General features: G+C 30.3%; 1 protein-coding gene across 1 annotated transcript; it reads left to right on the top strand.

Moving 5' to 3' along the window:
• Nucleotides 1–42: 42 nt before the first annotated feature.
• Nucleotides 43–12756, top strand: LOC148611642 (tetratricopeptide repeat protein 16-like). The gene is made up of 12 exons (XM_088592374.1): nt 43–163; nt 2819–3420; nt 4881–5032; nt 5490–5822; nt 6595–6724; nt 7299–7513; nt 8410–8657; nt 9193–9344; nt 9695–9787; nt 10165–10370; nt 11105–11306; nt 11909–12756. The coding sequence occupies exons 2-12, from the start codon at nt 2860–2862 to the stop codon at nt 12113–12115; spliced, it is 2499 nt and encodes an 832-aa protein (XP_088448500.1). The 5' UTR covers nt 43–163; nt 2819–2859; the 3' UTR covers nt 12116–12756.
• The last annotated feature ends 580 nt before the right edge of the window (nt 12757–13336 follow it).

The raw sequence follows: 13336 nt of genomic DNA, 5'->3' as shown, positions 1-13336 counted from the left end.
GCCAATCACATGTAGTTTTTTATACTCACTTTGGTCTTCAGATGAAAACCATAGCGATGATTGTCAACAATATGGCGCTAGATAGCCATGCTGCAGAAACTGTGAAAAACAAATTTTAACGCAAAATAGTTTTGCGTTAAACTGTCAATCATTATAAACATAGGTATATTGATATGTTAACCTCGATTTCTCACCGCTAATAACTGACAGACCAAAGTTTTGAATTTTGTTTTTATGCTGTCATTACATTTCAATTGCTTTTTGTTTTGACATTTTGTGTACATGTAAATGATTTTTACTATTATTAAATGACAACAAGTACTGGTCATGCAAGGAGTACATGTAATTCTTGCCAGCAAGTAATTCTCGCTAACCAATTTTTTTGTCCTCTCCTGTCAGACATGTTTACATTGTCATTGTATGCCCAAAATTTAAGAAAAACATGTTGCTGATATTTTGCTTTCTAGTTAACATACACGATTATCATTGAGGAATAAAATTTTGATGATCAGATTGGCAAGAATTGCTTCTGTTTTGAAAACGCTGAGACCTCTGGCCAGTATAATGCATTTTAATGTGACAGACAAAACTTGATGATTGTACATTTAGAATGTATGACATGTATAACAATAATATTTGGGTAGTTTTGAATTGAAAATTTGACAAATTAAGTGTAATATCTTTGTTTTCCCATAGTCATTGAAAACAAATGATGTCTTTTATGGTTGTAACATGCACACTCAAGAAAAGAATTTTTATAAATTTTATATGGTTTCTCATGTCGGCTGGTTTCAACTTTTAATTTATGATTGCTTATTTTGAACTTTGTAAATTTTTTCCATTGGAATATCATTCAAAATTTCTATATATACTTCTCCATCCTGAATGTACATAAGATTCTTAATTCAGTCTAGTTTCCCTTCTTCCACTGTTAATTTTTCTATTGTTTTTGTCTAAATTTTGGCAAGAAGTTTCTATTATAATTATTAATCTTGACATTTATTGTATGGGATTTAAATTTATGAAAGTTAGACTTCCAGATATTTATTTGCATTGTTATCATAACATGTAATAAATAAGTATATCAAGTGTGAATAACTGTATTATGCGTACACATTTTCCAATTAATTGTTATGGTCAATTCTAGCAAATAGTGTCAACTGTTACACATTCTGCATGAGAAGAACACATTGTAAAGCTGATTTGGCAGCCTTTTCCTTTGATCTGTTGTTTTTTTTCCTATTGATCTTTCCAACTTTTGTCAAATCTCAATTGAAAGTTCACAAAATCAAAAGTTTCTTTAAGGTGGTGACTAGGATTACTTTGGAAATCTTGGTAAAATTAACAATAATGAAAAAAAATATTGTTACTTAAATAACTAAACTCTAGGATCAACCCCTTATTTACAAAAATAAAAAAAATAAAAACAGAAGAACAATAAAAATTAAAATTATCATGTAGTTCATACGGTTTCCCATGTAGAAAATTTTGGTGTATGTTAAATCATTTATATAAGAAAAATGATCGCTTTTTTTTGTAGTGGTAATGTTAAATTTAGTTAATTGTTTTTAACATACAAACATCCTGAATAGGATGGTAATCAAATTTATATCGTTAATGGTTCTTATTTTTCACTGTTGGGATAGAATTGAGTTCACATCTATAAATACTGAGTAAGGTAGAGCAGACTTAGTTATGAATAGGATATAAATTTTGAATTCTTTCTGAAACAATATTGAGCATATTCTCACTGTATGCTTATAGGTATATTGTGCTCAAGGAGTGATTTATCAATATGATAATAAAGATTTAATAATCAACAAAGAAATTGTAGCTGTAGTTACAATTAACAAAATCAGATCATAAGTTTTCAAACTAAAATAATACTCTTTTATGAAATTAATTTCTGTACCAAATAAGAATAAGAAAAAGTAACTCTAACCATGATACATGTAGTTATTGTTTCTTGGTATTTTCCTATTTTAATTAAGCCTTACTACTAAAATTAAACTCTTCATTTTGGTCCAAGGAACCCATTAAAATTTTTATTATTACATCTTCAAGTAATTCTGGTCACTGCTTTTTTTCATATCCTCCAATTGCAAAGTGGGAGTATATAGTGATAGGGGTCATCCCCATGTCTGTCCTTCCATACATACATGTACCTCCTTCCTTCCTTCAATAACACAAGGGGGACCCATCTCTTATTTGTTACTCCTCCTATACCACTGAATGGAATTGAATGAAACTTTCTGAGAATCATAATTACATGTCCCCTTTGTGCACCTTCTATTTTAGATTTTGTTCAGAACCATGGACTTTGTCATTTGTGAATATGGGGGGGGGGCATCTCTTATCAATTACTCCTCCTACTGAATTAAATTGAATAAAACTTTCACAGAATCATTATTACCTGTTTCCAATGCAACTACTAGTTCAGATTTTGATCCTAATCAATTTGGATGTTTCACAAATCAAAACATAGACTTAGTCGTTTGTGAATATTGAAAACCCATCTCTTTTCTGTTTCTCCTGCTACATCACTAAATGGAATTGAATAAAACCTTCCTCTATCTTGTATTCCCGGTAGGCACCTCCTATTTTTGATTTTGATCCAAATCAATATGGAGGTTACAAGGTGCATGTTATCTAATGGAGGAGTGAAGATATCAAATTTGTGAGCTCACACATTTTTCTAGTTAAGGTGAAAATTCTAATGTTTATTATTTCAGCAATTCATCAGCTCAAGTGTTTTTTTTCATACTTATTTATTCATGTATTTATTTCTAAATTGTTCAAAATATCTTCTTTTTTTCAGATGGAAGGAAAATAATTACATGATCAAATATTCACTGCAAAATGGCAGATAAAAGGAAAAAGAAGACAGAATATGTTATTTCTGGTGGGGTGGATACTAGTTTGACTAAAGACCAGCCAGATGAAGAACCACAAGAAGAAAGTAAGGTGGAGAAAGAACCACAAAAACAGAATGATGAAAAGGCTAAAGAGAAAGACCCAATCAAACCTGTTGATAAACCAGATCCTCCAAAACAGAATACAAGTGATTTAGGTGGAGGTGAATTTCTTAAACAACAAGGAAGTGAAAATCCTTTTGATGTCAAAATATCGACATTCAAACCTGATCCGAGGTTGGTTAAGGTGGACCAGTTTTATCCTCAGTTAGAACATCAGTTTAATAAATCTAAATCTAAATTTATGGAAGAGCAAGACAAGAGGGTTGAAAGAGCAATGAAGGAAATAGTGGAGGAATCTTCAACATTTACTTATGATGAAACAAGTACTATTGGTCCTGAGGATAGTGAAGCATCAATGGCTTTGGTTAAGGTTCCTGGTACTGAACAAAAGGATAATGAAGAGGCCGAAAAATTGAGTAATGATGATAATAACTCTGCTAAACAGGTAATAATATTGATTAATATATCAACTAAAAAATTTCAAATAATGCTAATAAAACAAAAAACAGGTAAAAAAGACATACATGTATATTGTTCAGTTACCGTGGATTTTATTACTTTGATTGTCGTGGCTTTTCAGAGGTGACTTCAAGGTGTTATTTTACTCTTGTTAAAGACCTTTTGGTGACCTCTGAAAGTATTAATTATTTTGTATTTAAATTATACGCTGGTGCATTTGTTGTGTTTCACCATACATGTACAAGTATATCTGTTGTTTTTTCTATGTATACATCTGGTAACTCTGGAAATAGTAAATGTTTTGTTATCATAAGCTTGATTTGTAAATAAATATTGAATAGAATTATTTTCTTAATTTTACTGCTTATTTCTTCTTACATTTTATTCAACCTTGAAACTATTAAAATATCATGGATTGGAATTTCAGATTGACAAAAATGAAAAAAAATCTCTTGCAAGAGTTTTCTTTGGGGTAAGAAAGAAATCTTGGAAAATAGTTCCTTATGTTTGAATGTTTTATTTCTTCACTTGCTTGTAAATAATTCTCATATTCTGTGTTTCCAACTGTTTTCATGATCTATTCAGAATATTAATGATTATTGGAATACTGTGAATTCAAATAAGAAATATGCCTTTGCCTGTAATTGTAAAGATAATGACTGTTTCATTGCCAAAAATTTAAATCAACATATCTTCAAATTCATTAGAGAAATCAATGTACATGTCTAAGAACTGTTTTTAATTACATTTTTGTATTACTTTGCATGTTCAAGTTTTGGAAACATTTTACAAAGAATAAAAATTCAGATTGTGTTTAGATTTGAGGACTAGAAAATTAGCAGGACTGATTATAAACAACAAACATTTATATATACTCATTTTAATTTTTAACTGTTAAACCATTTATGATGCTTAGAGTCAAATTATTGTTTGTTGACCAATTATTTGCCAATCTTTAAATGTTCTATATATGTATCATCATGTCCAACTCCAGTTTGTATCGCTTATTTTCACCTCTCTCCTCCGTTTGTCTTCACTATTATTGTACAGAATTACTTTACCTAACAATTCGAAGTCTCCACCCAGGGTTTTGATCACTATTTTTGAAATTTCGTGTTTATTTATGTCACACTGGTTGAGATTGTACCTGGTACTGTTGAATACCAATATTTTCAATTAATCAGAGAACCACAAAAATGGACATATTGTGCTTAATACTGCGAGTTTTGTCAGCAATTTAAAGTCATTTATGTTAGATTTGTAATTTAGTGAAATTATACATGTAAGGAGAAAAGACAAACCAATCTAGAAGAAAATCCAATTGCAACCCTGTTATTCTTTGCTAGGCATGGTTTCTTAGTATGCTTACTTTCAAAATCATTTGAAGACTACAAAAATCAAATTTCAATGACCACTTAAATCAAGCTTTTACCTTTTAATATTTAGACTGGTAATGTGTTCACAACAGCAGTTGACCAAGAAACTTTAGACAGTGCTAAAGCCCGGAGACCTAACTTGTTCCAACCAGAATCCTGGGAACCAGTCAGTCAATACTCACCAGGAATGCAGGAGATCATTAACAGTAGAGCAGATGAACAGTAAGTAAATGAAGAGGATAATAGTTCAGGATGAAAGTTCAGCAATTTTAGTGGCCTAGGACTTTAAAAAAATGGGGATTTCATCAGAACGCTCCTCATAAATTTAAATATCACTCAGTGAATGACTGTTTTCTTAACCAGAGAAATCAATACAGCAGTTGAAGTTTTCAGCTTCCACGTTGTAAAGTGTGACGAAGTAACTACCATTCCCAAGACCAAACATTCACGTGCAGAGGATGACGGAAGTAGGAATCCTAAAACTTCTTATTCAACATATTGTTTTGGTCCAAAGGCATATATGATTGGCGGGATCCCTTGTATTTTGATAAGACATATGACAATTAATCTGTGATTACACTAAAAAAAATCATCACACATTGAACACGTAAATTTTTAATTTTAAATACTCAAGAATTGTCTTAATATTAGACTTATTTTTTTGTTTTTTTGTTTACAGCTTTGCTAAAGCTATGGAACTAAAAGAGAAGAAGGATTTTAATGGTACTATAAATTTCATCAACAAGGCTTTATCCTTAAAAGAGCAACATTTCTACTATGTTGAGAGGGCTGAAGCCTATATCCAGTTATGTGATTTTCAGTCTGCTATTTTGAACTATAAACGTGTCTGTCTGATGGAGCCTGACAATGATGATTATTATAAGAGACTTGCATTTTTATTCTACTTCCAAGGTCAGACATTGTTTGATCAAAGGTTATATCCTGAAGCTTTAGAATCCTTTGCCAGAGCAGCAGAAATGGCACCTGATAATGTGGGCTATCATATTAGAAGGTAGAGCTAACATAAATTTTTCATCAATTTTGGAAATTAGCTTTCACTTTGCATAATTTTGTGAAGATAAATTATTTGAATCATAAATTAAGTTGTAAAATGCCAGTAATGCCTTGAATGATTCAAACAGATCTTGCTTCACCAATTGTATGAGATAAGCACTTACATATTATGCATATGCAAAGGGAGATAAATCACTTTTTTTTCCATTTTAATAATTCAGCTTCATATTATGTATCACACAATTCTTTATCACACGAAATGCCATGTAATTACGTCATAAAAATCTGGTGTCATAATTCTGAGTTCTTTTTAATGTCAGTCTTTGTAAGAATCAGGCAATGGGTTAAATATGGTATGAAAAAACCACCATTTAGAAAGTTTGACTATTTGCACCATCAGAATCAAGGAAAAAAAGACAAGATTTGTCATATCATTTTGGTAAATTGAGTATAATTTCATTGAAATGCACTGAAAATGAGCATTTCATGGGCAGATAACTGATGAAAACCTCATTTTTCTGACATTCTATTGAAAAATTTCTTAGCAAATCCAGTGATGCAGAAATCAAATAATGGTCTTTTAAAAAAGATAAAGCATCCTTGAGTATAATTGTATTGTCAGATCAGTGGGTTTTTGACATTGAAGGTTCTGATTTTTTTCCATTTTGCCTGATCCTTACAAAAGATTACACTTCAGGTTAATTGTAATCAAACTTAAGGATCATTTAGTATTCTTGCTGTAACATCTCTATCACCTGTCTTTATTTCAGTATGACCTGTTTAGCTGCCTTACATAGACACGGTGAATGTTTGGCCCTTGTCAACAAACGTTTAGAATCAGAGAATGATAATCCTGATCTGTATGTGATGAGAGCAAGGCTTCATGAAATGTTCAGAAATGTAGGTACACATTTACAATGTCATTATTTATATATACAGTCATTTTTGTTAGTAATGGTAAAATTTCCCAGGGAAACTGGCTTTTGAAATATGATTTGATTGTTCTTCAAGTGAATACATGTGTCTAAAATCATACATTATCATAAACTTTCCCTTAGGGAAAAAATGAAATTATTTATTTGATTCAATTGATCTATAACTTGGGAATTATTTCCCGTGTGTACGGTAAATTGATATTGAGTTTTTCTTATCTAACTCCCATGAACAAATGAAGGACTGTATTTTATGTATGATATATATATTTTACATGATACCAGAAGTTTAAATTCACACTAGGAACTCACTTAACTAAAACAAAGGACTTCAATTTCTGAAATTTTAACTTGAAAAAATAAAAAATAAAGTTGACAAAATTTATGCTCTACTTGTTGCATATAATTATTGGGAAAGCAAATGGATGAAAAAAAAAATAACATGTGTTTGACAATATTGCATTAAGTAGAAATGTACATGTATACAACTATAACTAACAGCAGACTGGAAGTTTTTATGTTCTCAACAAATTGTATTTCAGACCACTTTATGTTACTATGATGTGAAAGATGCCATGAGACTCAATGAAGAACATCCTGAAGCCAAATCTATGATGCAAAAGTTAGAGAAGCGAGCTCAGGAAAACAAACACCATGCAATGCAGCTTAACCTACTGGGTAAACACAGGGAGGCATTACAGAAAATATCTGTTGCCATAGAAACTGATCCTGCTGTAGCAGACTTCCATGTTCTCAGGTACTAAATTGAAAATGAGTTTTCACTTATTTTGAAGTACAACCATTTTTTCTTTGTAGTAAATTGCACTTACTATTTATAACTTTCTGATTAAGTTACTGGTAAATTTGTTAAAAAGTGTTAAATGGTTGTTATCCTACTTAAAGACAAAATCAATAGATCTTCCTTCTTCCAGACACAGATACAAGGAAAGATGTGCCAGGCTTAGCCCCCTTCAAAATGGGAAATAAATTTTTATGTATGAAATCTGGATTTTTTTACAAATTCTGCGTCCATATCATTTTTTTGCATCACAATGCTCGACCATTTTTTTGTATTTAGCCCGCCCCCTTAACCTGAATTCATCTATTTCTTTTTTTTTGTGGTAAATGGACCAAAATTCATAGTACATGTAAAAATAATAACATTGAGTTTACTTGTGGAAAACTTTCATACATGAATTTGGCCAGTGAAAATATACTCTGCTTTTTTTTCTGTCAGTTTTAAGTCTCATCTATGGTAGAATCATATTTTTACCTTGTCTGTAGTTGAATACAGTTAACACACCATATATATACAAATGCACTGGCATTGGTTTTGGCTTCAAATGTTATAATGGAATGTTTCAAAATTTGCTGATGTTTAAGTTACACAAGTTTAATGGTGTTCAGTGATGCTGAAAAGTAAAAATATGAAACAACAGACAAAAAAAATGAATAAATATATAAAATTGAAAAATACTGCCAAGCAATGGTAGTTTGAGTGCAAAAAAAAAAAATAAAAACAACAAATGTCAGTATTCTTACTTTAAACATGGTCACCATAGTCAAGTTTAATGAAGCTTCTTTAGATTCTGATGTTGTATATGTATTTGAAAATTTTCTCTTGATCCTTCATCACATTTCTTCTTTTTTTAGGGGTACATTACACAGGAGATTAACAGATTTTAACTCGGCCATTGATGACTTTCTCTTAGCTCTAGATAAATGTGATCATAATGAAGAAAGTCCTGTTTATATTGAATCACAGAGACAATTATTATTGACTTACAATGATTTTGCTGTAGAGTGCTTTACCAAAGGATATTATGATGAAGCTATAATTCTGCTTAATAAAGCAATCAAGGGAGAGAAACGAGAAAAAGGATTGTACATAAACAGGGGAGGTAATTAGCAATGTTTTCCTTTTTTTTTAAAAGGTAGCTAGACTATTTCAGTAAAACTTATCGGGGGCCAACTGTGATTGATTCTACAATAATTACTGTTTTAAATGGTATGCGATTTTATTTTCTGTTATTTTAGTTGGCTATTCATACCATGAGTATATGTTACATGTATTTGCTATCACTCATTTATTACAATGGTGACTTTGGCCATCAGGTTTCTGTTGAGGCTCGCGATTGTTGAAAAATGAAGTACTGGTAATTTATAAATGTTTCATTTACTTTTGGAACAATTTAAATGATCTATTGTATTAGTAGAATAAAACAGTCTTCCTTATCTTATATATCTGTATCCTAATAACTACCTTGATGTTAAGTAAAACAAACGACAGTCAACAATAGAATTGCTTCAGTACTTCAATATTTTAAATAGATATTGGACCATTTTTCGTGCTTTTATAGTCTTGTGAGTGCAGAAAAAGAAAAAAATTAAATGTGCGAGAAAAATAATTGATAAGTCTATTATTTTTTTTTACAGATTGTTTCTTCCGCCAAGGTGATTATAATTTTGCTCTTCAGGACTATCACCAAGCTCTGGATCTTGATGCTAATGACAATAATGTCAAAACTAGAGTCTCTGTCATTTATAATGAATATGCAACTGTGGCATACCAAGACAAAAATTACCCTGTAAGTTTAATTACTTTAAAAAAATTAATATGACTCCAGTTACACATCAACATGTTTACAGTTCAGTATATGTATTAGAGTCACTAGATAAGTATCAGAATATATCAAATATACTATACATCAAGGTAGGACATCTTGGTACATCTCAGGGCCATTTTGTGTATGAATACACTCATGAAAAGGGAAAAATTAAAGAGTATTTGAGCCCTTTTAATGGGCTTTGTATAGGTTATTAAAAAAAATCAAGGGATATGGCCTGACTTAAAAGGGCATTGAAGGAAAATCCATGGGCAATTTACTTTCGTTTTATTTCGATTTGATTCTGATAATGCATTCATTTTTTTTTGTAGGAAGCAGAATCTAAATTTACACTTGCCATACAGTATAACCCTAAAATGGGTAGTTATTATGTTGCCAGGTCCAGAACTAGATATATGATGGAGGTAAATTGTCTCTCTTTGCTTTACAATTTTTAATGTAATGGTGTACAAAGTGCCTGTCCATACAGATATGAAAACTCACTCTGAGAGATTTTAATGGTTATTTTTTTGTGTGAAATTTATGTATTCTTGAAAAACTGCCGTATCTTGCTGTTTATTACATGATTGTGAAATATTAATGTTGACAAACCAAACAAAGATATAGGGAGATACATGTACATTAGTATTATTAACACAATGACTTTTCTTTCTGATGTTCTCAGGTTTATGTTCATATATTCTACATAAAGAAAAGTAGAAGTGTTTACATTATTATACTACAATATCATTTAATTTCTCCCAAATAGGTTTTTTTTAATTATGGTGTTCTCTGTCTTTAGAATGTACAAGGTGCTAGACAAGATTTAATCATGGGACTGTTACTAGACCCAACCAATGATGAGGTCCTATCAATCTTGTCCAGATTGTTCCCAGGGAAATCAGTTGGAGATGTGATCAACAGCAGGGCAGCTGATCAATCCAAACTTGCTCTCAGGGCAATCCTGTATCCACCTACACTAGTACCAAAAACAGAAACTATTATCAGGTATTTATCTGTACCAGTCCGCGCTCATTCTCAGGGGAATTCTGTATCCACCTACACTAGTACCAAAAACAGAGACTATTATCAGATATTTATCTGTACCAATCCAAGCTCACTCTCAGGGCGATCCTGTATCATTTTAAACTGGTACCTGAGATAGTAACTATGGTAAAGTAAGTATTAGCACTGGTACCTAAAGTGGACACTATTGTCAGGTGGTTTCAAAAACGCTCAAATATTACATAGTTATTTAAGAGGTGAATAAAGAATTCCTGCAGGGTATGCAATTCTCATTAGGTGACTATGTGGTTTCATGGGAATGGGTCCTCATCTAACATTCAAGTGCATAGACATTTGTCATTAAAACAGCATTGGGTTTGATATTAAAAGCAAAAAATCTTTTTATGTAAAAATACTGATAAAAAAAGACAAATATCTAGTTCTACATTGATAAAAATGTTTAAAATAAAAAAAAAAAACATAAAAAATCAGAAGACTTTGCATTGTAGTGCAGTGTTTCCCGATCCCCAAATTAAACAATAAAATGAAGGTCAGTCTTTGTATTTCAATACATTCTACATCAGAAATTCCGGAAAGGAATAAGCAGACTTACAAAGCCTACTACCCCTGGTATATCGATTGTTTAGAAATGGGGAATATAGTGCTCATATCACCTTTTTCTTTTACCCAGTACTATCTAGAATTCTGTTGATATGACTGAACTTATTGTATTTCAGCTCTGGCATTGGTGAATTAGATGAACATACCAAAGATCCAGGTTTGATGACTGGCTCTGCCAAGTCAGAATGGAGTCAAGATGATACTGACATCTCTAATGTGGAGGAGAGAATGTACCAATCAGGAAGATGTGTCCCAGACTTGAAAGCATGTATGGAGGAAAAGGAATTCAATATAAAGTTGGCAGTTGAGAAGAAGAAGGTATACATCTGTGTTGTCTTGCTTATGAAAGGTTTTACATTATTTCAGTTATCCTTGTTAAGGTGAACATCATTATGGAGAAATGAAACGTTGTTCTAAATATGTCTGATACCCTGAGGTCAGAAACATACTATGTTTTTCTATAAAACATTCAAAAATAAATATAGAATGATGAAGTTACTTTTTGTTTTAATACTGACAATATCAAAATGAAAAGAAACTATTGTTATGTTTATAGGTAATTGAGTTATTGCAATTTTAAGTATTTTAATGTACATATAGTTTTGGTGATGCAAAAAATCTAGCAGTGTGAGTTCATCATTTTCATTTAAAACTATAAAGATCTGATGATGTCACAATTACTCTCAATATCTTAACTATTTTTAAATATCTTGCCATGTTAGAGAGTTAGAGAAATATCTGTCAACAAGTACAGATTACTGAAAATCATTTTTTTTTAAAATTAAATATAAAGCTTTTATAACATTTGCTTTAATGAGAGTTAAGAAATTGATGCGAGGTTAGAATATGCAATGTCACATGTACTGAAATAAATTTTCATCCACATCTTTTAGTGACTGTTTCTCATTTGTTTTTCATAGGTTCATGAAGATGTGAAGACTGTTTTAATAGACAGAAAATCATTGAAGTACACAGGAGGTAGGGTAGGGCCATTACCACCTCCAACAACTAAACCCTCATATGGCGGCCGTGCATTTAGGAGAAAAACTAAGCTTTCAGAGGAAAGTGCAAGTAAAGGTGGAACAAACTGGAGACAATTTACACAAGGCATACCTGTGGTTGATTGAAAGTTCATGACCTAGGGATGTTGAAGGTCTAGGTTTATTGAAAAATGTATCAGCTGGTGATTCAAAACAGCAAGGGTTGGAACCTTCTCACTGTGTTCTTCAGAGTGTGTGTGTCAAATTCACAGTGCTAACAAAATGTACAGATTGGCATGAACAAGGCAGAAACCTCTACATTCAGTGCTAAATTATTCAATGCCAGGACTAACATTCTCAATTGTGAAAGAGAATGTTGGCATTCAGGTTTCGTTAATGGAAGCCTTTTAACAAAGTCAGTGTGAACAATTATTAATGTGTCTTTCTCATTTTGTATCTCATGAAAGTGGCTATCCAAACTTTGATTTATCTATGGCAAGCCAAAGTGGACAAAAATCAATATTTTATAATATTAGAAAATACATGTTTAATATTATAAAATATTTTTTAATATTAGAAATTAAAAATTCATTTTCTAATATTACAAATTCTTGATTAAGTAATCTGATATATATGACGCATTATTACAAATTGAATTTGTAATATTACAAATTGAATTTGTAATATTAGAAAATGAATTTGTAATTTTAGAAAATTTCTAATATTAAAAAAATCATTTAGCAATATTGCAAAATCAGTCACATTTTCTAATATCACAAAATGATTTTCTAATATTAAAAAAATCGAAACTGAATACAACAAATTCATTTTCTAATATTAGAAAATCAATTTCTAATATCAAAAAATATTTTTTTAAAATTAGAATTCAATTAAATTTTTAATATTAAAAATTGATTTTTTAATATTAAAAAAGGGTTTTGTGATGTTAGAAACCAAATTTGTAAAATGAATTTGTTAAATATTAAAAAGTCATTTTTTTATAGTAGAAAACACTTATTTTGTTTAATATCAAAAAATATTTTTTAATATTATAAATTCATTTGCAATATTAAAAATTCATTTTCTAATATTACAAATTTTTGATTTATAAAATAGCACACATTTGGTAATATTACAAATTGAATTTGTAATTTTAGAAAATTAATTTGTTATATTAGAAAATGAATTTCTAATATTAAAAAATCAATTTACAATATTGCAAAATCAGTCACATTTTTAAATATCACAAAATGATTTTCTAGCATTGAAAAATCGTAATTGAAAACAAGAAGTCCATTTTCTAATATTAATATAATTATAATATTAAAATAATTAAAATAATATTAATTTTTTAATATTAAAAAAGGG

The sequence above is a fragment of the Perna viridis genome, chromosome 7 (genome assembly GCF_037379345.1).
Source record: "Perna viridis isolate PV_CMFRI_1.1 ecotype Kerala chromosome 7, ASM3737934v1, whole genome shotgun sequence".
In the NCBI taxonomy this organism is placed as follows: Eukaryota; Metazoa; Mollusca; class Bivalvia; order Mytilida; family Mytilidae; genus Perna; species Perna viridis.
Note: the sequence above shows the minus strand (reverse complement) of the source record. Positions and strands in the feature narration are given on the sequence as shown.